The following is a 24,938-nucleotide window of genomic DNA, read 5'->3' as shown; positions in this document are numbered from 1 at the left end:
GTAGACGACGGAGGCCTAAATATAAAATGTGGGATTTTTTTCAGCTTTGTGGTTTACCGAAGATGTTATACGGTTGTGTTAGGTATTTAGATAAGTGGGGGCACCGGGCAGATAAGGGGGAGGAGAGGGAAGATGGTCCAGAAGGCGGCATTGTGCCCACCGTCAGCATAAAGGGGCTTCACCTCCCCTAAATGAGTGCCAGCAAGAAACCAGTTAGAGCCCGAAGGCCCCAAGTGCACAGGAGCAGCAAATATGTAACCAGACATAATCCAATTAGCACTGTGGTTTAGGCCCCACCATGGGTTTTTCTGTGTGCATCGTGGGTAAGGACGTGTGCAAAAGGGCACGAACATGACTAAGCTCTCCAGGGCCAAGAGCCATCAGTGTATCAAGAGAGCACCTCTAAGTGAGGGTATAAGAGAAGGGGGCAAAGACCACTGCTATCTGCCCTTGGATCAGCCCACTTCCCGTTCCTGGAGGTGCACTTCCCGTTTGTGAATAAAATCTTTAAAATCTTCCACTACACAACATTTCCATCTCCCCTCTGAATTCTTATCTTTTGGGTAAGACAAGAACTGGGGTCTTTTTCCCTTCCCCCTTTGAGGAAACAGTTGTGGCCTATGGTTTATTTTCTTTAATTTTTTTCCTATCCTTCATATTAACTAAGGGATTCCAAAGTAATCAAGAACATTTTGGTTAAGGAAAATACAAAACCTCAGTTCTATCTTCCAAGAAAAAGAGATATTATTGAAATAAAATTCTCCAAAGATTAAAATTCACACCCTCTAGCATTAAGTAGTAAATTGGATAGCTTTAAAATCTACATATATTAAAATTTAATGATGCTAATATTGGGGATGTTATATGGGAATAGAGGGTCTTATAAAATATTGGGTAAAGTATGTTTAACTGAGAATCAGTAAATCTGGCTTACAGTCCTGGCTCTGTTGCTGTCAACCAGACTCAGAAATCTTCCTTAGCCACCTATAAAATGAGAGGTTAAACCAGACCCTTCTTTTTTTTTTTTTTTTTTTCAGTTTTTAGTTTTTAATGAACTTGTAAACAAAAAAGCTCAAATTTCAATATAAAAACAAAATCCCAGATCATATAGATGTTTACAGTGATTACATTTATCTACGCAACATACATACATGTTCAGTTGTAAGAGATTAACTAAATTTCTGTGACAAATACGCTTTTTTTTTTTAATGCCAAGAACATTATAGAGTTAATGCAGAGTCCTAAGGATAACCTCGTAGTCACTAAATTTTTCATAAGTGTTCACTTTAGTTGCTGTTATTTCTAGCCCAGGTAAGCAGGCGGAGTCTTTCAAATGCTCAAACACTGGAATCTTTGGTTGCTACCATATCAGCTGGCTTGCAAACAAGAAGCCAACCATTTTCAGAATGTTTTAAGCGAACAACTTGCAAACCCCAGGATGAATAAACCCTAAGAACACACAATTGTGAGCATTTACAACCATCATGACTGCGGCTGAAGACTGTTCATGCCGTTCTTCTGAAAGGAGATCTCAAAAGCAGTACAGTTCAAAACAAAAGGTTTTAACAAAAAAATTGGCATATGCACAATTTCTCCACCAACTTGTGGGTCAACCATTTAGTTTACTTTTCCACTTGAAAAAATGCAATAGAAGACTGGACAGCATGTTTCACCCTCTCAGTTAATACTCCCAATTACAGCGGCTGCAACTCGGGACACAGCGTCACCAATGCCGCCCAGAGCCAGCTTATACTGAAATTAAGTTCTTTACACCAAGTAAATGGTTGTCCACAACCACTGGCCACCGTACATATGAACTAAAATGTCTAGATTTGGGGAGAAACAAATGCTGCTCCGCTCATCTGCTCTGCTCCTTCTGTTCCTCGATTCATGCTTAGAAACCTGTGGGCGTTTGGGCCTGCTGACCCTGCCCACTTGAAGAGGCTGCCTGCTGTGCTCTCTCTGCTTTAACGTTGTCCAGTCAAATGTGTAGTCACGTTGGTGGTTCAGGGTCCTGAAAAGAACGCAGAATAGCTGCCTCGGGTACATGTAATCCGGGGCTTCCTCAAAGCGCAGCCCACGACCATAGTGTAAGTACGTGGCAAATCCTGCAGGAAACCCCTTACATAAAACTTCAGCAGGTGTGGACATCTTCTTTTCGCTAATTTTCTTTAACTTTTGCTTCTTTGTCGCAGCCTTTAGTCCTTGCCATGGGAGGCTGGTTCTATTAAAATACATCAAAACATCTCCTAGTGACTCCATGTCATCTCGGCGACTCTGTTCAATACCAAGATGTGCACTGATGTTGGCATATCGCGCAGTGCCAGAGAGATTTTTATCTTCTCTGTAAGGTATGTGTTGCCTAGTCCTGTTGTCTCTGTACTTTTTGGCCAAACCAAAATCAATAAGGAATAACTTATTACAGTGACTCCCGATATCCATTAGGAAGTTATCTGGTTTAATGTCTGTGTGTATAAAATTCTTTGTACGCACGTATTCAATTCTACTGATCATCTGGTCGGCTAACATAAGTACAGTTTTCATTGTGAACCTTCTTGAACAGAAATTGAAGAGGTCTTCGAGGCTGGGTCCAAGAAGATCCATGACTGGCACATTGTAGTCTTTCCTGACCATACCACCGTATGTGGGGGATGCCGACCCCACCTTGAAGAACCTTACAGAGTTTGCTCTCGCACAGCAACTGGGGATGCCTGGCCTTCTGAGACTCTAGCTTCCCTGCCGCTTCCTCGCCGTTGGTGATGTTGATCGCCAGGTGAATGTCCCCGAAGGAGCCAGACCCGATCTATTTCCCTCCGGTAATGAACTCGGCCTTGGAGCCGCTGCTGCTCGCCATCCTGAGAGACGAGGATGGAGGCTGGGGCTGAGCCCCGGCACCTCTAAGCGGAGGCCGGAGGCCGCTGGAGCTCGGCCACCGAGCAGGGCTGCTGAGGGCGGCGGAAATGGAAAACATTGGCTCTTCTCGGCACTTACAGGGACCAGGATCGGCCAAAGGCAACCTGATCACCGCCGCTGTCAGGTTTCTCTTGGCCAGGCGGCAGATTGTTGAGGGGGTTCTGGCGGTTACCGCGGTGAGTTCAGGGCGGCGATACCGCTGCCACCACTGCCACCGGCTCCCGCCCGGAGGGGCCCCTGTCACTCCGCCGCCGCCGCCGCCGCCATCTTGTTCTAAACCAGACCCTTCTTACACCCAGTGTGGGCAGCCTGGATCCCGCAAGAAAGGCCAAACCTCCAACCTCAGGCCTCACTCGGAACCACTGTATCAGAATCTGCATATTATCAAGTGATTGGTGCTGCACATGCATAGTCACTGAACTCCAAAGCTCTGTTCTAAGTCTAAAATTCTGGTGTTTTTCTCATTTTAAATCAAGACCTTAACCATCTTCACTGACCTTTCCAAAACCAAATGCTTGTCCTTTGAGAGAATACCCATGAAATGCCAAAATCTGACTCTAATAAACCTGCGTGGACCCAAGCAGGCTACAAGCCACCTGCTCTTGGAGAGGTGCTGAGACAGGAGGGAAGAGCGCAGGGCACAAACATTAAAACAATGACACAGCAATTAACACCAAGATGGCGGAAGATTCAACTCCCAGGAGACCTTGAGCTTCATTATACGCTCATTGTAAAACAATAGCTGCTAAACGGCCCTCCCACAGGTGCCAGGACAATTTCAAGGCTGAGCATAAAAGGTCAAATAGTAGGTGATGGCCCAGTTCCTGGGAATCCTAGCCCCTTCCCCAAAGTAGTTGGAATAATCCTTTCATTTGTTACCATATGCAGTTACCGAGACCATAAAACTTAATGACCCTCACACCTCATGGTCGCTCTCGACTTCTGAGACAGCCCGCACTCTCTCTGTGGAGTGTGTATCTCCTCAGTAAATCTGCCTTTACTCAACTACGGCTCACTCTTGAATTCTTTCCTGCACAAAGCCAAGGATTGTCCCTTGATGGGGCACATCCCAGGGGCTTGCCTGGGGCCTGGCCGTCCTCTCACACCCCACTTTCCCCTATATCAGCGCTAGTTTGGACTGTTCACATTTGTGCATCTTCTCATGGGGTTATGGCTTCCTTACAGCTCCCCACCCAACAGAGATGACTTAGATTTGGAGACATGAAGACAGCACAAGGCTCACCATGCTGTGCCAGCTGCTGACTTAAGGAAGGGACATGCCGCCCTGTGTGGGAGGCAGTCCAGGCAGGCGCAGGAGCTCCCTTCTGCTCTCTTTGCCACTTGTTCAGGCTCACAAGGAGAGCAGGCTTCTTCCGATGCCCCAAGAAGACTCAGGCAGAATCATTCTTCAACAGCAAAAGTTCAAAATGCCATTTCAAATAACTTTCAATAAATCAAGATGGCTGAACTCAAGGGAAAAAAAGGGAATGGAAGTTCAGAAACTCATACACAGAAAGAGATTGCAGATTTATTATCCACAGGTGTGATTAAGGAAACGTAACAGGGAGAATGCAATCCAATCTAAAATTCAAGATGGAATTACTTTGATTGACATGATGGGAAGGTCAGCATGACTTTCTGGAGAGTGACCTGTAGAAAAACAGGCAATTTGTAAAAGAATGATGATTTGGAAGTGAAAGTTGTTTCTTAGAAATTATTTTTGTACACTCTTTTGCACCAGCTCCAAGTTTAAGAATTCATCCAAAAAGAATGTGTTGAAATGCCCTGGTAGGATAATTTCAACTTGTTTTCTCTCCCTTTTTAGGCAGACTTTGTTCCACTTGCTTATTCAGATATTGTGTGAGCAGTTTTTTCTGTTATTTTGATAGAATCCAATGTTCCTCACTCTCCAGGACTTGCCAGTGCAAAGCAGGCTTTTTTGTCTCTGCCAACTTTCTAATTCAAATATTGTAGCTTTTTACTGGTTTCTAGTGAATCTCTTGATTATGATTCTACTAATATGTAACCTTTTAAATTTCACTAGGACCCATTCTGTATACCCTTAGTTTAGAAGTGCCTGGGTACCTGTATCCAGAAAGTAGTTCTTCTTTGTGGGTGAAACAGATGGAAAATAATTAATTTTCCCCTCCATTGTCAGATGGCACAGAACTCTTAAACAGCATTCATAGGCTTATGCCAACAGCCTGCACGGAAGGGGCTTTCCACTGCCCAGAGATCTGTATTTGTGTTTTACAAAGAGGAGGAGGCACTTCCTGAAACAGGATCTTCAGTATTCTACTCATCACAAATAAATTATTGTTCTTCGTACTGTGAATATTTTAATGGCTTTTATGAACGCAGGCAACTCAAAGCTCATGGGCTCCTTCTATCTGCAGATTCTTGGCTTTTTTAACTCACCCTGGGAGATAATAATAATAAATAAAGTGTTACAAATAAGAAAGCCAAGGCTCAGTAAAGTAATTTTGCAACCATAGAGGTTTAGGACCTTATCCGTCCTCTAGTCTGATTATCTATTTCTACAAATATGAAAATAAGTCCAGAGTGCTAAAGCAATTTGGGCTTAAGTCACGCAAATTGTTTTTCATCTGTTTTGCTACAGTGCTTTCTCTGGTTTCTGAACAACTATTATGCCTGTTATCGGTACCTCTAGAATTTAATTTAGCTTTACCTTGTGACATTTTTTGTTTGTGCATTGTGGTAAGCAGATTCTAAAACGTCCCCCCACCCCATGACCCCCACCTTTTGGTATTCATACCCCTGTGTAATCCCTTCCTACTGAGTGAAAGCAGGACCTGTGACTTGCTTCTCACCAACAGAATGCAGCAAAGATAATGGAATATCATTTTGTGATTTTGTTACACAGGATTGTAATTTCTGACTTGCTGGCAGACATTCTTTGTGATTCTCTCGTGCCAGCTTTGATGAAATAAGTGCAGAGAAGGGAAGAGACTTTTTCCCTCTACCCTCCTAGGTTTTCCAGCTGAGGCTCTGTAAATTAGACTGAGAGAAGACAGATTAACGACAGAAAGACAAACAGAAGTTTACTAACACGTGCATGCATCATGCATACACATGGGAGTGCTCAGTGGTGGTTGGAACTGGGGCTTTTATAGCATCTTAGCAAAAGAATAATGAATTATCGGAGAAGTGTCAAAACAAAGGAAAAGGAATTTGAGTTTCTAGGATTGGCAAATTGTGGGAAGGTAAATATATGGAGGACGTAGTGGAAGATAAGGGCTGGTAAGCGCAGTTCGTCATGTAGATTCTTCCTTCAGCACAGTCTCTAGGCTGATAAGGGGCTGTGTTGTCTCTAGCGATTAACTTCTGTCCCTCCTGGTAGAAAAGGGAGGGGAGAAAACTTTTCAAATGGATGCCCCGCTTTTAGGCAAACAGGGGGAGGGCAGTGAGCTTTCCTTGTATCTGATTCTTCTCAGTTTCCTTCAGTGCGAAGGAACCCTTATGCCCAAGTGACATTTCTGGAGGGACAATTTCACTCCCCTTCATCAGCCACCATATGGGGAAGCGCGCATGGCAAGGACCGGAGGGGGACCTCCAGCCAACATCTGAAAAAGAGATGAGTTCCTCAGCATGACAGTTCACAAGCAACTGGGTCCCGCCGACAGACACATGAGCTTGGCACCAGATCCTTCCTCACTGGAGGCAGATGAGACCTCTGGTTGCGGTCTTGGCTGTGGCCTCGTGAGAGACCTCAAAGCCGAGGTGACAGGTAAGCCACGTGCAGATTTCTGACTCACAGATTGTGACTAATAAATGTGCTGTTTAAGCTGCTGAATCTGTGATACTATGATAGATAACAGTGGATAACTAATCTATGATGATGAATTTTTACCCACTTAAATAATTTGTTCAGAAAGACAGCACTGTATAGCAATTCTAAATCAAAACATGAGATTCGAATAATTAGGTTCAAGACCTTGGACACATCACTCATTAAAGCACTTTATTACATTACAAGCTCCTTAAGGGTAAACCTCTACATTATACTTCTTTGATTCCCATTTACTTGGCAATGTGCTTTCTCAGAACGTGGAAACTACTAATGTTTTTTTTTTTGACAAATTAATTTTCTTTCCTACCAGAGTCATGTGAAGTTGTCCACTAAATTTCTTGGATTATTTGTTGTAAAGCAGATTACGTTAAATTAGAAGGTTACATTAAATCACATTTAATAGAGGAGAGAAAAACTGAGACATCCTGAATACCCATCAATGAATTGGAAAAGGAGTTAAATTATTGTGCATCCAGAGGAGGGGTCAAGATGACATAACAGGAGGACACTGACCACACTTCCTCTGAAGAACACATTAAAACTGCAACAACATGTCGAGAAACTCTGGCTGAGAACTACCTGAAGACCAGCAAAATTGCTCTTCTAACACTAAGGCTGTAAAGAAAGAACCACACAGAGTCTGGTATGAATGGAGGGAAGCAATCTAATCAGGACCTGCACCCCAAGTGGGTGACCTAGAAGAGGAGAGGGGGGAACCAGGGATCCTCCCTAAGGAGCAGGGGTTATGAGTCCCCTATTGTGAGTCCAACACCAGGAAGACAGGCCCCTTTAGCAAGTTTGAAAACCAGAGGGGCTCATCAGAGGGCTATAGGAAACCAAGACTAGTCTTGAAGAGCATGAGCCCAGACTGACTTGCTCCCAGTCCCCAGTGCAGGGGCGGCTGATTGAAAGCAGCCTGGAGCTCTGACTGGCTGGCCGGGACCACCCAGTGCACACCCCAGCCTGCATCAGCCGGCGTTAGGCTCCTCCTCTACCACCTCCTGCTCCAGTACTGCTCCCACTAAGGGGGAGGCCACCGCCGCCAACATGTGTGCACACACCAAGGGAAGAGCAGGGCCACCTTGGACCTGGCCCTGCCTCCAGCCAGTGTGGAAACCACATTGCCACTGCGAGCACTCAAGCACCAGGGAAATAGCTGAGCCAGCTCAGGGCCTGGCCTACCTATAGCCAAAGCTGAGATCCAGGGCAGCTCAGAAGTGCTGCTCCAGTCCCACTGGAGCACTGCCAATCGAGGTGAAGACGACCACCATGCCTGGAAGGAGCCCAGCTCCCTCAGGGCGCCTGCTCCTGCCTCTCAGTCCCTTCCCCTCACCTCTCATAAGGTAGCAACTGCCATTTAGCCTAGGAGAAGCCCTGGTTCACACCAAGCTGTGGCTCTAGCCCCTTGGATCCCAGTCCTACCTCCCACCAAGGCAGTGGCCACCAGCACACCCCAGGAGAAGATGCAGTCCATGCTCAGTTCAGATCCAGCTCTCCCACCAGAGCCACTGGGGACACACAGACTATATAGGGACACACCCATACGGGGATACTCCTTCAAGACCATGACAGGTAACTGTTTCAACTGATTTCATAGCACAGACAAAGTCCAAAAAAAAAAAAAAAAAAAAAAAGAAGAAGACAGAGAAATATGTTTCAAATAAAAGAACAAGATAAAAAAAAAACTATTGAAAAAGAGATAAATAATTTGCATGATAAAGAGTTCAAAGTCACAGTAATAAAAATGCTAACTGAACTTGGGAAAAGAATAGAGGAACACAGTCAGAACTTCAGCAAAGAACTAGAAAATACTTTTTAACAAGAACCAGTTAAAGCTGAAGACTACAATAACAGAAAAATACACTAGAAGGAAGTAACAGCAGATTAGGTGACACAGAAGAATATATAAGTTATCTGGAAGATAGACTAGTGGAAGTCATCCACAGACAGCAAAAAGAAAAAAAAAAATTCAGTGAGCATAGTTGAAGGGAAATCTGGGACAACATCGAGCATACTGGCATTTGCATTACTGGGGCTCCAGGAAGAGAAGAGAAAAAGAAAAGGGCAGGAAATCTATTTGATGAAATTATGGCTGAAAACTGCCTTAACCTGAGGAAGGAAACAGATATCCAGGTCCAGGAATTGAACAGTCCCAGACAAGATGGAGCCAAAGAGATTCATATCAATACATAATATAATTAAATATCAAATCTTAAAATAAAGAGAGAAATTTAAAGGCAGCAAGAGGAAAAACCAGAAATCACATACAAGGAAACTCCCATAAGGTTATTGGCTGATTTTTCAGCAGAAACACTGTAGGCCAGAAGAGATGGCATGATACGTTTCAAGTATCATGAAGGGAAAAAACTTGCAACCTACCACCTCTACCCAGACAGTGTATCATTCAAAACAGAAGAGATGAAGAGTTTCCCCAACAGGCAAAAACTAAAAGTTTCTCACCACTAAACTGACATTACAAAAAAATGTTAAAGGATCTTCTTTAAGTGAAAAAGAAAAGGCTATATCAAAAAAATAAGAAAATATAGGGAAGGAAAATTCTCACTTTTGAAGGTAAATATATAGTAAAGGCACCCTTGTACAGTAATAAAAACGTTATGGTATTGGAAGAAAAAACCAAAAACATAGACCAATGGAACAAAATAGACACTCCAGAAATATGTCCATGCACATATGCTCAATTAATCTATGACAAAGGAGGCCAGAATATACAATAAGAAGACAGTGTCTTCAATAAGTGGTGTTGGGAAAACTGAGCAGCTTCATGTGAAAAAAAAAATGTAATTAGAACATTTTTTCACACCATGTACAAAAATAAACTCAAAATGGATTAATGACTTAAATGTAAGACCTAAAACCATAAAACTCTTAGTAAACAAAGGCAGAACACTCTTGCCATTCATCTTAGCAGTATTTTCTTGGAAATGTCTCCTAAGGCAAGGGAAACAAAAACAGAAATACACAAATAGGACCTAATCAAACTTAAAAGCTTTTGCACAGTGAAAGAAATGGTCAACAAAATGAGAAGGCATCCTACAGAACGGGAAAGGATATTTGCAAATGACATGTCTGATGAAGGATTAATGTCCAAAATATATAAAGAGCTCATACAACTCAATATCAAAAACTACAACTCAATATCAAAAACTACAACCCAATTAATAAATGAGCAGAAGATTAAATAGGCAGCTTTCCAAAGAAAACATACAGATGGCCAACAGGCACATGAAAATATGCTCTATATCACTAATCCTCAGGAAAATGCATACGAAAACCACAACAAGATATCACTTCACACTGGTCAGAATGGCCATCACCAAAAAGCCAAGCAATCACAAGTGGCGGTGAGGATGTGGAAAAAAGGAAACCTTAGTACATTGTTGGTGGAAATGTAAATTGGTGCAGCCTATAGAAAACAGTATGGAGTTTACTCAAGAAATTAAAAATAGAACTACCATATGATCCAGCAATTCCATTCCTGGTATATAACTGGCAAAAACAAAACACTAATTAGAAAAGATACGTGCACCCCAATGTTCATACCAGCATTTACAATGTGGAATCTAAAAAAATAAAATCAACGAATATAACAAAACAGAAACAGACTCCTAGATACAGAGAACAAACTAGTGGTTGCCGGTGGGAAGGGTGGTGGGAAGAGGGGCAAGACAGGGGAAGGGGATTAACAGGTACAAACTACTAGGTATAAAATAAATAAACTACAAGGTTGTGATGGATACCACAAGAAAAATAGATAATATTTCACTGTAACCTTACATGGAGTATAACCTATAAAAATTGTGAATCACTATTCTGTACACCCAAAATTAATAAAATGTGTAAATCAACTATAAATCAATTAAATATTTTTAATTTAAAAAATGATTGCACATCCATATCATGAAACACCATGTCATTATTTCAAATAATTAGTGAGCTCTCTATCTACCAATAATGTATATTGTTAAATTTGTGGGAAACATGCAAAACAGTCTAAAAATGACCTAATTTTTTGAAGGTATGTGCACATAAAATGAGTAGGAAGTTACATGTCAAACTACTGGCAGTGTTAGTGGAGAGGAGAGGGAGGAAAGACAAAGGTTTTATCATAAACTGTATAAAGTTGAAAAGACCGCATTTTGTTAATGTATTATAGAAATGTTGTGATTTTTAAAAATCAGTAAAAACTAATTTTTAAAAACACAAAGCCTTGTCCTCTTCTGGGTTGCTTCCTTTCAGTCCCTTCCAAATGACAGAATCTGGAACGGGAGCCTGTCTTCCCCCTACTTTGGAAGGAACTCTTGGAAAGGAGTGAGAAGGCGCTACATACTGTGGGGTAGGAGGTGTAACATGGGAAACTTACTAGCTTTTTTTTTTTTTTTTTTTTTTTTTACATTTCTGTACCACACTGAACTGACATAAAAAATTTTTCAGAAAATGTTTGGAAATTGAGAGATAGTTGAAATAAATGGTTTATAATCATCGTTTTAAATCTGGTGTGATTATATGCTTTCGGATGAAATGCAACACATGAAGCTCTTATTTCGAAGTTACATGCTGTAGCGTTGACCCAGTGGAAGTTGTCTAGCAACGAAGCAACATCTGATTGTGAAGTGGCTGAAATCTTACCATTGCTCAAAGGGGGAAAATAAAATGCACACACTTCTCTTGTTTGGAGATTAACTGATGACTTCCTCACTATTACATCAAACACATTTCAGTGGCTCTTCTGCAGTGAGCTATGGGACATTAAATTGTTCACATAAAACTTTGAATAAAACACCCAGGGTTGAGCTAGAAGACCTTAAAATTCCAGCTGTGACTTTCTGCGCTTTCCTGATTCCACAGTTCTGTCTCTACGGTGATGTTTTCATTTCATAACGTTAAATCATGATTCCCCATAGGTGATCTGTCCTTTTGACCTACACAGCGCCCAGCTCCCAAGTTACCAAGTCCCCACAGCACACCCTACTAACCCTAAAACACTCAGGTGTGTCATGCGATTAAATAAGAGGGATCAAGCTTGGGGATTATGCTACTGTAAGAAAACCCTAGACTTCTCTCCCTGGAAATCATTTTCTTGATAACAGTGGTATGAAACAGCAGCTTGTACACAGCAGTCAATTCACATACCGCCATAACTGAGCCAACTGAACCATAGACGTGAGGACTGCATGACATATAAAATCCCCAAGATAGCTTTTAAAAGTAAAAACAATAAAATAGATTTTTTTCATTTATCTCTGGGAAGGAAGACGTATGTGGCAGAACAAATCTGAGAGTGGTATTTCAATAGCACAAACTGGGTATATATGAGTTGATTCTAATATATGAGACTTAATGTAGCTATTAAAACTATTGCCATTAGTGGAAAAAGGAGCTATTTTTTTTTAAGTCTCCAGCTAGAATTTTGGACTAAAAAAATGCACCATTTTCTAAGATATTTACAGCTAAACAAATAATTAAATGAGCCTCAGTTACCATAGTTGCCGGGTTGCGTGTTCAGTTAGGTTGAAATACCAGAGAACGTACTCTTAAATGTCACACACAGAATGATTTCCTTGAAAAATATTACATCTATGTAATTAAATCATAGGTAAAGCTTTGTGAGTCTTTTTTTGTTTGTGAATTGTAGTAAGCAGATCTTAAAGTGGGCCCCCAGTCATCCCTGCCTCTGGGATACATGCCCTGTGCAATCCTCTGCCCTTAATTGTGAATGGCACCTGGGATTTGCTTCAAATATCCTTTCATGATTCTGTTGCATAGGATTCAAACTTCAGTCGAAACTAGATAACGTGAAAATGCTTATATTATTCATATACGCTTCACATGCCGGAAATTATCAGCTCTTACGGCAATTGTTTTTGGAAACACTTATGTCATTATTATAATTATTATTCCGATTCCCAAAATGATATAAAAATTACTCAAGAAAATGAAAGCAGGTTAACTGAAATCAGAAACATTAACCAGGTAACACCATGCTACTACCTGTAAAAAAAAGTTTTATTAAAATATATTTTGGTGTCAATGTAAAAAATTAAAATAGAGACAGAATTTTAAGCTCACACACGGTGAAATATCCCCTATTTTTAGGTTTTTATATAAGGATATATTAAAATTGGTTTTAAGAGTCCAAAGGAATAGAGAGATATAATTTCGTGTTAGAGAATCTCATTTTTGTGTAATTCTCTCAAACAGCACCATCTGCCAACGTCTGTCCTTGAAGATGGTATCATAGCCCCAGAAATAAACTAACTTCACCTGGTATTTTTTTTTCCAGTGGACTTTGGCACAAATTGTAACAATTTTTTCACCCATAAGCTATCTTTATTTTAAAGTTAGATGTCAAATCCTCAAATTGTTAGACACTTAGCTTCAAACGATAAGGAAGCAACCGGTACTTTTATGAGTGGAACTGAAAGTGACCTGGAGGTTGTCTGGTGACCTGGCATCCTGGGAATTTATGAGCCTGCTTTGTGGGGGACACTTGAGTTTTCCCTGCTCAACCTACTGTTGTCGATCTATAACTGAGTATTGAACCGGGAGATACGAACTTGGCACATTTAAACTGCTGATTCTTAAAAGTTAAATGGGAATAAGAAGCTCTAAAATGTTGGAACTAGAAGATTTTGGAACTGAAGAGGAACTTGGAGATTAATCAGTTTGACTTCCTCATTTTAAAAATGAATAAACTGAAAATTTTATTTATTGCAACCCATGTTGATTCATTCTATCTTAGTGGAAAATATGACCAGAGAAGTGAAGTGCTCCTTTCAAGGTTGCAAAGCTTGTGTGTCAGGAAGCTACAATTCAGCTGCAATCTGTCCGACTCTAAAACTAATTCTCCACTCAAGACACTCTTCTGTCTTTCGTAACAATCGTCAGAAGCAAGAATCTAACTCAGAGGAATGCAAGAACAGAGAGGTCTTTAGAAAGGAGACAAAAGAAACCCTGAAACAGTGTAAGATGGACCTTCACAGAACACAGCATATAAGAAAGGCTTTTCCCTCAAAGTATAATTCTCAAAATATTCAAAATACAACTAAATTCAAATATATGGCGACCATGTGTCAAAGATTTGTTTAACTCATTAGTGATGGAGCCGGCAGAATGGTAAAACTGGTTCAAAGGGCATTTGCAGAACAGGGGTTTATACAGTCAGCCAGGAAAGCGGTGATGAAACAAATGTGATAAATTAGATTTTTAAAAGCTAGTTTATATCTATGAGACAATAAAACCGTAATCTCTGGGTTTATTTTTTCTACTAAAGAATGCAATTAGTTACTACTGGTAAAAATCATTTGTAACTTAACAGTCATCTAACTACACAGAGTTCAAGCCATCATCAGCAGTAAAGAGTAAATCAAAGGTTTTTTTTTTCTCTAAAGAATTAGATCGTCTTTTGGTAAATCTGTTAGAGAACACTCCAGAATGATATTGAAATGATATACAGTCATCCTTTTGCTTTATTTCCAAGTTTTGATAACTTTTCTTAGCGGCTTTTTTTTTTTTTTTTTTTTTTTTGCCCAGGGATGAGAGATTGCTCAAGAGAGGGAGTTCAGCAGATCTGTGGACCAGAAAAATATCTGGGCCCCACACCCAGAGAAAAGTACAAGTACTCGGAGAAAGCCCAAGGGCTCATCAGAATTTGAAATGATGCCAACTCAGTGTTCTTGGGTCAGAAGTAGCTCGGTTCAGTACGCCTTCCCACACATGGCAAAAAAGATCAAGGCCAAAATCCTGAACCAATCAAGCTAACCAGTTACTAGCTTTTATTCAGAAAGAACACATCTGATCCAATTATGTCAACCTTTACTCCAGCACCCTCAGGAAGGCGCAATTCAGTAAAAGCGTTCTACAGGAAAGCAGCAGTACAGTCCAGGAACCTGTTTCCTGGTGGAATGATCATCCACGGGAAAATGTTAAGTTTCTACATAAAGGGGCGAATAGCAGACCCTTCCTCAGAGTATAGCCACCTGGCAGCTATGGGTTTAAGGTTATGCTACTTGACCAGCACTTGAGGGAGGGTTACTGTTTGATCCCAGTTAGGTATAGAGCAAAGTCTTCTGATGATGAGCCATACTGGGGATGGGGCTGACCTTCTCATAAAAGCTGAGGAGGCAAGCAAGAATGTGAACACAAATTTAGAAAAGACCATGCTCTCTCTTCCCAGAGGTAATCCACAGGATCAACCTCATGCTGGGCCATCAATCTGCTCTAAGAGTAATTATGTGTTCAATGGAACACCAGCCAACTGGACACTGGCACTTGGCAAAAAGATGTTCTGGGCATCTCCATCCTGTTCTGAGGGCAAATGCATTTTTACTCAGTTTTCATTTTGCTTCTTGCCTCAAAATCTGTTCTTGCACTTGATCTCTGAGCCCTTGACTTTGATTCCTGAATGAGGCTCTTGGATCTGCTGGCAGATCTGACTTACTCAGTTTAAAAATCATAAAGCTTGAAGGATTCATCAAGAACAAACGTGCCTCTCCAGCCTGAAGTCTTTCCATGCTGCCAAGTCACTGTCAGTGTGCAGAATTATTTTTTTGTTTGTTTAAAGCCTCTAATAAATAAAAAAGGGCTGTTCTGTAATAGACATCTGTTTTAATATACTTTTTGTATTCTCTTATACTTGCAAACAATAATTTTAGTCTAATTTTAGTTTTGGAAGTGTTATCCAATTAGTAACTTTGAACAGATAGCTATTAATTTAGAATATGGTGATGTATTAGATTGAGCCATATGAAATTGCCTTTGGTGGGGAGGGTATAACTCAGTGGTAGAGAACATGCTTAGCAAGAAGGAGGTCATGGGTTCGATTTCCAGTACCTCCATTAAATAAAAAATAATAATAATAATAAGTAAACCTGATTACTGCCCCCCCTCCCCAAAAAAGAAATTGCTTTTTATGGGTCAAAAACAATTATCAATTTCTTAGAGTACAGCCCAGTAGAATTTACCACGAACCAGACCATCTCCCAGTCTGAACCTTATTCTAAATAATTAAACACAGAACCCCATGGAATTAAGTGTGTATATGTGTCTCTCTGTCCATCTGGAAATAGGTACCTAGGACTTCTAAGAAATACTGATTTCATCTAATAACGTTCCTAGCAATTAAACGAGGTATATGTCTCCTCTCTCTGAAAAAAAAAAAAAAAGAGAAAGAAATTCATTCACTGAAGGAATGAAAAGCCATCTTTTTCCTCTACTTCAGTTGAGACAAAGTCAGAATTTTTCAAATGCAACATAAATCATAAAGTAGAAGAAAAGTCACAAAACCATGCCAAATAATGTTTATAAGTGTAGTCAATTTCTAATGTAGCTTTAAATAAGCTACAAATAATATTTGCTCATGGGAATTAAAATTCCTTGTCCTTTTTCTCATGTTTATCTGAGGACCCCTGCCTGGAAAAACTAAATAAATCACCTGTTCTCCATCCATAGTATTTCTCCTTTCCAGATTTCCTTTTCTAAAACCTCCTGTTCCTTTTCCTTATTGTGGGGTGTCAAAGAGTCTCCAGGGACCATTTATCTTTCTTCCCTCCGTTTCAAAGTTAATATGTTCAACTATATTCAATATCTTGTAGTAACCTACTATGAAAATGAATATATGTATGTATATGTACGACTGAAACATTATGCTGTACACTAGAAATGGACACATTGTAAACTGACTACAGGTCAATAAAAAAAAGTTAATGTGTTCGAAGGAAGTCATTAGATTCATTACTCTCATTACTGTCCATACTACGTCTTAGAGGAAAAGCGGAAGTAAATGCCAGCTCCAGCAACACGTAACTGTCTATTCAAGAGCTATTCCAAAACTAACGTAACTCTCTGTACTGCCAGTGGAATTGTGCCCGATAATTGTAAATGCTTCTGAAAAGCAGACTGACAGTCAGAAGTCTATTTTAGCTTCTCAGTGACTCCTTACTATGAATGTGCCATTCTCTATACCAACGAGGAAAGACGAATACCTGTTTCTTAAAATATACAATATAAAGGCTAAGGAGTTTGAGGATCTGAGATCACGGATCGAGCTCCATCAGTGCCCTAGTAAATGCTGAACATTGATCGGCAGTAAAGACAGGAGCAAGCCTGAAACTTGATAGAGCAGGACACAGACCAATCACAGGCTGTCATACAAGACCTGAATTTGAGGGCAGTATCATGCAGTATAATTTGAGGGACAAATTTAGTTTCCCAGCTCGTACGCTCAATGTAAAAAATATCTGCATATAGTCTCTTTCCCCCTGGATTTTTTTTTTTTTTTTTTTTTGGTCTTAGGAGAAAATGGACTCACCCTAGAGATTCAATGTATCTAATTTCTTCTGAATATAAATATTAGTTTAACTCAAAAATGGTCTCCTTGTTTCTTTAACACAGTGAGAAAAAAATTAAGAAATATGACAAATCATCTAAGAAGAGCTGATATGTTTACAAGATCTTCCTTCTGAAGGGGCAATTGTAAACTAATTTAAAATTTTAATAAAACATCTGCACTTTATCTTAAAGGAGACAGAGCCTCCTACTCTGTTCATGCTTAATGTAGATAGCTGCAAAACGTAGAAACGTTTGAAAATGTTTTTGAGAAAACAATTAACTCTTGTTCTTCTCTCTTGCTGTACTGGCCGATGTCTCACCTCTTCCTTGGCATCTTATCCAGTAACTGTTGTCTCACAGCGGGCGTTCTGCCAGCGGGAGAATCCTCCGGAGCCCCTATTCTAGAATTACTATGGTTTGGTTCTTCCCATAATTCTTGTGTATGTTGCTTAAGATGTTCTTGGTATCACACACCAAAAAGTGACTCCCTAGCTTAAACAGAAGAAAGGTTTTATTGAAAGGGTCCGGGGGGGTATCTCACAGACTTGAAGACGGAACTAAACACTCCAGACTTGGTAAGTTAAGGAAGTGGGGCAGTTGAAGGTATCGTGGCAGCTGGAGTTTATGCACCTTCTCTCAATTATCACGTGGCAGGTCAAAGAGAAAAACGTGTCACCGTGCAACTGAAAAAGAAACGTAGATTGGGAGAAAACAGGCTGAAAAATGGAATTTTTACGGACAGGATAGAGAATAATGAGTTCCTTCATTATATTTATCTATTCTTAAATGAATATGTATTGTATAACTTTAGGAGTTTGAAAGTAAAACATCTCTCAGTCGTGGGATTATGCCAAGAATGACATCTTTGAATACATTATCCATAGTGTTCGTTAACAGTGGCGGGTAATGACCCAATGTTCTCCTAGAGAGACAGGAAAGCCATTCACTCCTCTGTAAGGTGTTGATTCTCTGCAGCTTTTGCGCCTGAAATTGGCAGAAATTTCACTGCCCCAGGAAAAGTCCAGTCTCTCCTCTCTGCCCCGCTTTCCTCCTGCAGAAAGAACTGACTCCTTTAACTGCTGTTTCTTTTCTATTATTTTGCTACCTCTCCCATGCAGTTCCCATAGGAACTCAGTTCTAGAAGACCCTGTTCTTCTTCCAACACTGTTTTGTTGGATCATGAGGACAGGGGATGTTACCGCCTTCTGCGGGACAGGAAAGGGAATTACAACTGTCTCAACAGGAAAATAAAATTTTACAGTGGGGAATATTGGTTAGAGAACAGCATAAAGAAGAAACAGCCCTCAGTTTTTAATGCGATTCAAATCTGATGGCAGGGATGAGATATTCTCCATCCATCCTAAAAGAAAGCGCAGGATGTAAACAGTATATACAAGCTAATTCCATTTGTGAACATATATTTACGTATTTATATTACCATCTTCGATTTGGGTCACCCCCAGTTTTTTTTTTTTTTCTTTTTGCTAATCAGGGTTTCCTGCTTTGTTTTGTTGCTTTTCCTTAAATAAACTTGTGGTATTTTAAGCATTAAAAAGGTAAAAAGGTAACTGCAGGTGGGTTACACATTGGCAGGAAGAGACCACGTACACACAAACCCCCTGCTGTATTTTCCCAATTTACCAGCCAAGATTTCAGAAATCATGGAAGCAAAGTAGCTGCTTTGAGTAGAAATAGATGCGGCTGACCTTGGCCTGGCTTTTCCCTCACCCCTGGGTTCCCTACAGGGTATGCAGCTGGCCTGCGACATTTGCTGGCCAGAGAAAACCCTAAAAGAGCTGGGGAGAAACAAAAAGAATAAAATTCTTGCTGTACCACTGTCACACTTGATGCGACGCTGATCGTTAGTTTGGTCCTAGGACATGGTTCAGAAAGCCATTTCCCTCAGTAACACTGCAACAGATTCCAGCAGCTCCCTCAAGTTCACGGTGGTCATTTACAAACATATATCATATCTTTAAACCTGCCATTATCCTAGTCAGTATAAGTGTTGCATTAACCTCAGAGTACGTGCACAATACGGTCCTAGATAAAACGGGGCCGGAGGCCAACGACTCTGCCACGCATCCATCCATAAAACCTGCTCTTGTGTCCCCTTTTAAGGGTTTTAGGCTCTGAGTAATCACTACCCACAGTGAAAGCTCAGGATTCCCCTTCACCCAGCATGTTTCCTGACCTTCCTCTTTCTTCCTGCGTTCCATTCCCTTTGTGTTGTTCAGCACTTTCAAGGGGACCCAGCTGGATTTTAAGACTTCAGCCTTCCCTCGAAGACAGAGCTGTCCTTGCCTGCCCCGCACTCGGCTGACCCCAGAGTAAGTGGATGATAGTGATTGACAGAGGACTGGAGGTGAAAATATGGCTGCCCATCCAATACAGGGGAAAAAAAAAAAATAGCCTTGAACTAATTCGTAGTGGTTAAAGATACACCGCCAAAGTAATTGGGTGCCTCAAAAGCAATGCCACCAAAAGTGTGCTGCAGCTTATTCTTTTGGAAAAATTTTTGAAATGAGCACTATGGTCCCCCTTTGGTAAAATAATGAAAAATTATTACCTTTTTGCCCATCTGCGTTTTCTATTTTTTTCTTAAATAAATCCATATTCCTTCCACCATCTTGAAAGTCTAAAAAGTGAAATCATAGCTTCGAAAGTGAATTGGACTATCAACCCATCATTGCCAAACACAAGTTATTTCTAAACACCTTTATTAAACATATGGCTATGTTCACAGTGCTTGGAAAGTACACCCTGCCACAGGAATGCCCAGCACCATCTACACCAGGTGTCGTGAGGACCGGGACAAGGAACGAAGCAATGACTCTGCCATGTGCTCCTATAAAGTATCTTGCTTTTCCTCATTTTTTAAAATTCCCAGTAAAAGTAAAGTAACCCTTATGACCAAACAGAAAGCCTCTGCTCCCTTTTTATTTCTAACGTAGCAAGATCTTCTCCCCACCATCCCCGGTTTCAAGTATTCAATTCTTTCTGACATTTCGTCTTTAGTTCCCTGCAGTTACAGCTGGGTTTTTTTTTTTTTTTTTCTTCTCCCCTCTAGCTTCTGCCTGCCCCTTTAGGTGGTCCCATTCTTTCTCTAATTATGTGGAACCAATGCACTTTCCTGGATTCTGAAGGCACATTGAATGGCAGTGACCTACCAGAGGAGATATGAAGGGGACATGTGCCTGCTTCCTCTAGCCAGAAAATGTCTTCATCTCATTAGCTGACATTAGAATTGAGAGCAAGACGAGGCCTCGCCGAATCCGAGTGCACATCCCCAAAACTACACTACTGCAAATATATTTATAGATTACTAATATGGGAAAAGCCAGGACACCAATAGTACGAATTTATCATGCCGTTTTTATAAAAAGAGATACTTACACTCCTTTTTAAGTGAAGAGACATAATGAATAGATTTATTTCATTTTTATTATCTCCATTTTCTAATTATTCTCAAATGAATGTGGAGTACGGATGGTTTTACAGTTTTGATGGTGAACTATTACCTCTGAAACAGAGCACACCGTATCTGGTTATGATAATAATCACAAATAATTTGTTGAACAGATCATCACCAGCAAATGTTCATTAACCTCAAGTTGCTGGTTCCTGGTACCACCATGGGTGCCTGGGTGTCAGGACAGTGAGGTCTGGAAATTCCGTGCTCAAAGCTTCTCTCGACTTCCCTTTCCTTGGCTTTCAAAATTTCCAGGTCAAGTAACCTCTACCACCACAGTGCAACCCCAGACTTCCTGTTTCTATCTCTTTTCCTCCTATAACAAAACCAAACTCTCTCTTCCTGGTTTCCCATTTCCTCTTGCATTTCCCCTACTGTTTCCAGACAGATCCACTATTATTTTTAAATGTCAGCATGTCCCTTTATATGAGACCCAGTGCGGTCTGCCTCCTGTAAGGCCAGTGCTGTCTGACCCTAGGATAAAGTGAACAGGAGTGCCTGCTTTGGACCAGAAACTGAATTGCTTCCCCGATTTTTCCTTCCAGGAAAAAAAGTCTTAAGATGATTAAGTTTGTTTACAGCAGAACATAAAGGAAAAACGGTACCACATTAGTAGATAATTCTAACCAGATGCCTCTGAAATACATTCACAGTTCATTGATTAGAGGAAAAAGCAGAACACAAACTATTCTCATCAAAAAAGTGAATTCATGTTTTGTAAAAAGAAATATTAACAATGCTATCTAATTTCTGGGGAAATGAATTAATTTCCTCTTTATGTTCCTCTCTGTTTCATAACTTCCTCAAACCAACTTGAATTATTTTATAATTTTTAATATTCTAAAGGAAAGACTATTACCTGCAGCATTCCAGGTGACCACATGTGGAGGAGAGCACGCCTTCTCCTGCGCTTACCGTGTGCTCCGTTTTATTTAGGCAACAGTATGAACTTAACGGGTTCCAGGCAGCCACACAGAGCTGGGCAAATGCAGTCATTCCTGGCCTGGCTTTTTCCTCAGGCCTGGCTTCTCCATGGGACTGGTGGTCCCTCTGATCAGCATTGAGAAAACAGCCAAATTTTTATTATCAAGAAGACAAGAGATAACCAATGTTATCGAGGATAGGCAGAAAAGAGAACCCTCGGACACTGTTGGTAGGAAAGTAAACTAGTGCAGCCGCAGTAGAAAACAGTATGAGGTTCCTCGAGAAACTAAAAATAGAACCACCATATGGTCCAGAAATCCTGCTGCTGGGGAAGAGCCAAAGGAAACAAAATCAGTGTATCTGTACTCCCGTGTTCATTGCAGCATTACTCACAACAGCCAACATAGTTGAAATTGGAGGGCATTATGCTAAGTGAAACTTCAGGCAAACAAAAACCGAATACTGTATAGTACCACTTATAGATGGAATCTGGAAAGAAAAATAGTAGAACCCATAAAAACAAAAAGTAGAATGGTGATTGCCAAGGTCCGGAGGGTGGAAGGAATGGGGAGATGTGGATAAAGTTATAAACTTACATTTATAAGACGAATAAGGACTGAGGATTTAATGTATCACGTGGTGACTATAGTTAATATTGTGTACTTGAAATTTGCTAAGAGACCAGATTTTAGGCATTCTCACCCCAAACAGGGGATAACTGTGAGGTGATGGATGTGTTAATTAACTTGATCGACATGATCATTTCACAATGTATACGTGTAGCAAATCATCACTTTGCACACTATAGAAGTCGTCCCTCAGTATCCCCGGGGTAACTGGTTTCAGGAAGCACCAGTGGTACCAAAATCTGTGTAAGCTCGAGACCCACTGCAGGCCCTCCACATTCACAGATGTGAAACTGTGGGTACAGCAGCAGGACAATGTATATTGAAAAAAATCCATGTATAACCAGACCTGTTTTCAGTTCAAACCTATGTTGTTCAAGGGTCAACCAAATACATTTTTGTCAACTATACCTCAGGAAAACTGGGATGGGGCAGAAAACAGCTAAATTCTTAGTATGCCACTGCCTTTCACATACAGGCATAATTACCATTCATCCTAAAAACTAATAATCCATGTATTTTTAACATTAGTTAGAAGACTTTATTTATAAAAGTCTTAGGTTTACAGAAAAACTGAAAACAAAGAGTTCCCAAATCCTTGCACTTTTGTGTAAGGAAATATTCAAACATCAGATTCCCCTAAGAGAACTAAAAATATATGTTCACATAAAAATGTGCACACAATGGTGCATAGCAGCATGATTCAGCAAAGCCAAAAAGTGGAAACTACTCAACTGTCAACTAATGAATTGAAAAACAAATGTGGTATATCCATAAAATGGAATATTATTCAGCCATTAAAAGGGATAAAGTTCTGATACATGCTACAACATGGATGTGTCTTGAAAATATCCTGCAAAGTGAAAGAAACCAGACACAGAAGGCCACATAATGTGTGATTCCATTTATATGAAATGTCCAGAATAGGCAAATGTATAGAGACAGAAAGGAGATTAGTGGTAGTCAGGTTGGGGGAGAGGGGGAAGGACAGTGAATGCTGTTGACTACTTCTTTCTGGGGTGAGGAAAATACTCTGAAATTAGATCGTGGGGATGGTTGCACAACCTTGTGAACACACCAAAACCCACTGAAATGTACACTTGAAAAAATCAGCTTCTCTGTTTATTGAACCAAAGTCCCATCAATGATGCCACATCCTCACTGGAACTGAAAGGAGGAAACAAAATCCAGGATCTGAAGTCCCTGAGAACACCTCCATCTGCAGCTCTGTAGGACCCAGCAAGGTCCAGCTCTCTCCCGGGCACCCGGCTCTGATACCACAGATGTACACCAGGGTGGTTCTGAACCTGAGCCTGGTATTAGGACCACTGCCACAAATTTATAAAAACCCAAATAATCTCTTTGAATGAGTGTCTCTGTCCTGGGGAGCTGCTTCTTTCCCACTCCTGGTGTCTCTCCGCACCTGAACGAGTGTGTGGAGGCAGGGAGGCTAGTGGCTGCATGTGCTCTAGGCTGCCTCACTCTCTCACTGCTGAGGCCCAGCTTCTCCTTGAGGCCACTCTTTTATGTACTGTCAGCTGATTTTGAAGTTATCATCTGTCTTTAGGTGAACCCACTTCTTTACCATATCACAGGCAGAACTGACACTGTTTGCTGGATCTCGGAAGCATGATAAATGGTAGTGATTCATTCAGAGCAGGGAAGAAACTACCAGTTTTATTTAAAGGACCTGTAGCTGATTAATCTTGAGTAGAGTAGAGCATAAGAGGTGGGCATTACATTAATAGGGCACCTCCAACATCACACCACCCAAAAAAAAAAATTCATAGTTTGTCACGAAGGGAAAAAACAGGACACATTTTGTACAATGTGATTCCATTTTTGTACAAAGAGTTCTCTATCTTGTTCTCCCTAATTAGTGCCAGGGTGAATGATGTTCTTCTTTTTCACTTACCTATTTTCTACTCTTTCTAAATCGCACATACGTGTCTCATGTAATTCTTAAAATTCAAAAGTAACATGCTAACCAGCATGTCTCAGACATAATGAGCTGAATCTGACCATCCCAGACAGTCATTTATGAGGCTCAGAGCGGGTACATAATCCTTCCTTCCTCGGTACTTGCAGGTAGGAGGGGGCACCAGAGGCAGGCAGGGGAGGGACAGGCTACAAGTCCCACAGGCGGCCCTGCCCGCCTGGAGATCACGTTCTGAGAAATTTATGCTCTGCGTCAGAGGCAGGGCTGACACCGTATCAGGCTGTCTGCTGCACACACATGATCCAGTCATTCTTTTATTAAACAACACTTATCGAACGGCCACGGGTGAGGGCACTGTTCCTGTCTTCAAGATGCCCCCGTGAACGTTAACTTTTTCTCCCACTTTTCACGTGGGAACAAGACATGGCTTGTTCTCCGGTGGCTCCACGTGATGGTCTCATCTTGCTGTTCGTTTACGTGATGCTGATCGGTCCTCACCAAGCCGCCAAATCTGGTAAGTAATCCTGGGAGACAGCACCACCCAGAGGAAGAGCAACCCCTTAAGACCCATGTCCTCAGTACCCTTCATTCCTCCCCCACAGGCACCCCCTGTCTGTGGGGACAAGGGACAGGATATTAATGTTGATAAGCAAATGTTTTTGACGCAGTCCCCTGCCTGCCCACACAGGATCCCCAGCGTCCCCCTGTTTACTTCCACAGCCCTCAGGGGCAGGGACAAGGTCTGCATATTCCTCGATGACTAGTTCCCTCCACTGCCCCTCAGGTACCGGGGGCACCTCAATACCGTAGTGTCCTCTGAGGAAGCTCCAGGCTGTACTAAAACCATCTGGACCAATTTTGTGTTCATTGAATTTTCGAAACTACATCGAAGAAGATCTAAAATCA

At 41.0% G+C, this 24,938-nt stretch overlaps 1 protein-coding gene across 1 annotated transcript; it reads right to left on the bottom strand.

Annotated features, from left to right (window-relative positions):
• Positions 1-804: 804 nt before the first annotated feature.
• LOC116666301 (casein kinase I-like) lies at positions 805-23,944 on the bottom strand. Its single transcript, XM_032488282.1, has 3 exons — positions 23,763-23,944; positions 19,266-19,271; positions 805-2,803 (listed from the first exon to the last, which is right to left on the bottom strand). Exon 3 carries the CDS (start codon positions 2,632-2,634, stop codon positions 1,768-1,770), a length of 867 nt encoding a protein of 288 aa, XP_032344173.1. The 5' UTR covers positions 2,635-2,803; positions 19,266-19,271; positions 23,763-23,944; the 3' UTR covers positions 805-1,767.
• Positions 23,945-24,938: the final 994 nt, after the last annotated feature.

Source organism: Camelus ferus, chromosome 10 (assembly GCF_009834535.1).
Source record: "Camelus ferus isolate YT-003-E chromosome 10, BCGSAC_Cfer_1.0, whole genome shotgun sequence".
Classification (NCBI taxonomy): Eukaryota; Metazoa; Chordata; class Mammalia; order Artiodactyla; family Camelidae; genus Camelus; species Camelus ferus.
The sequence above is the reverse complement of the archived record's forward strand: the minus strand, read 5'-3'. Positions and strand labels throughout refer to the sequence as shown.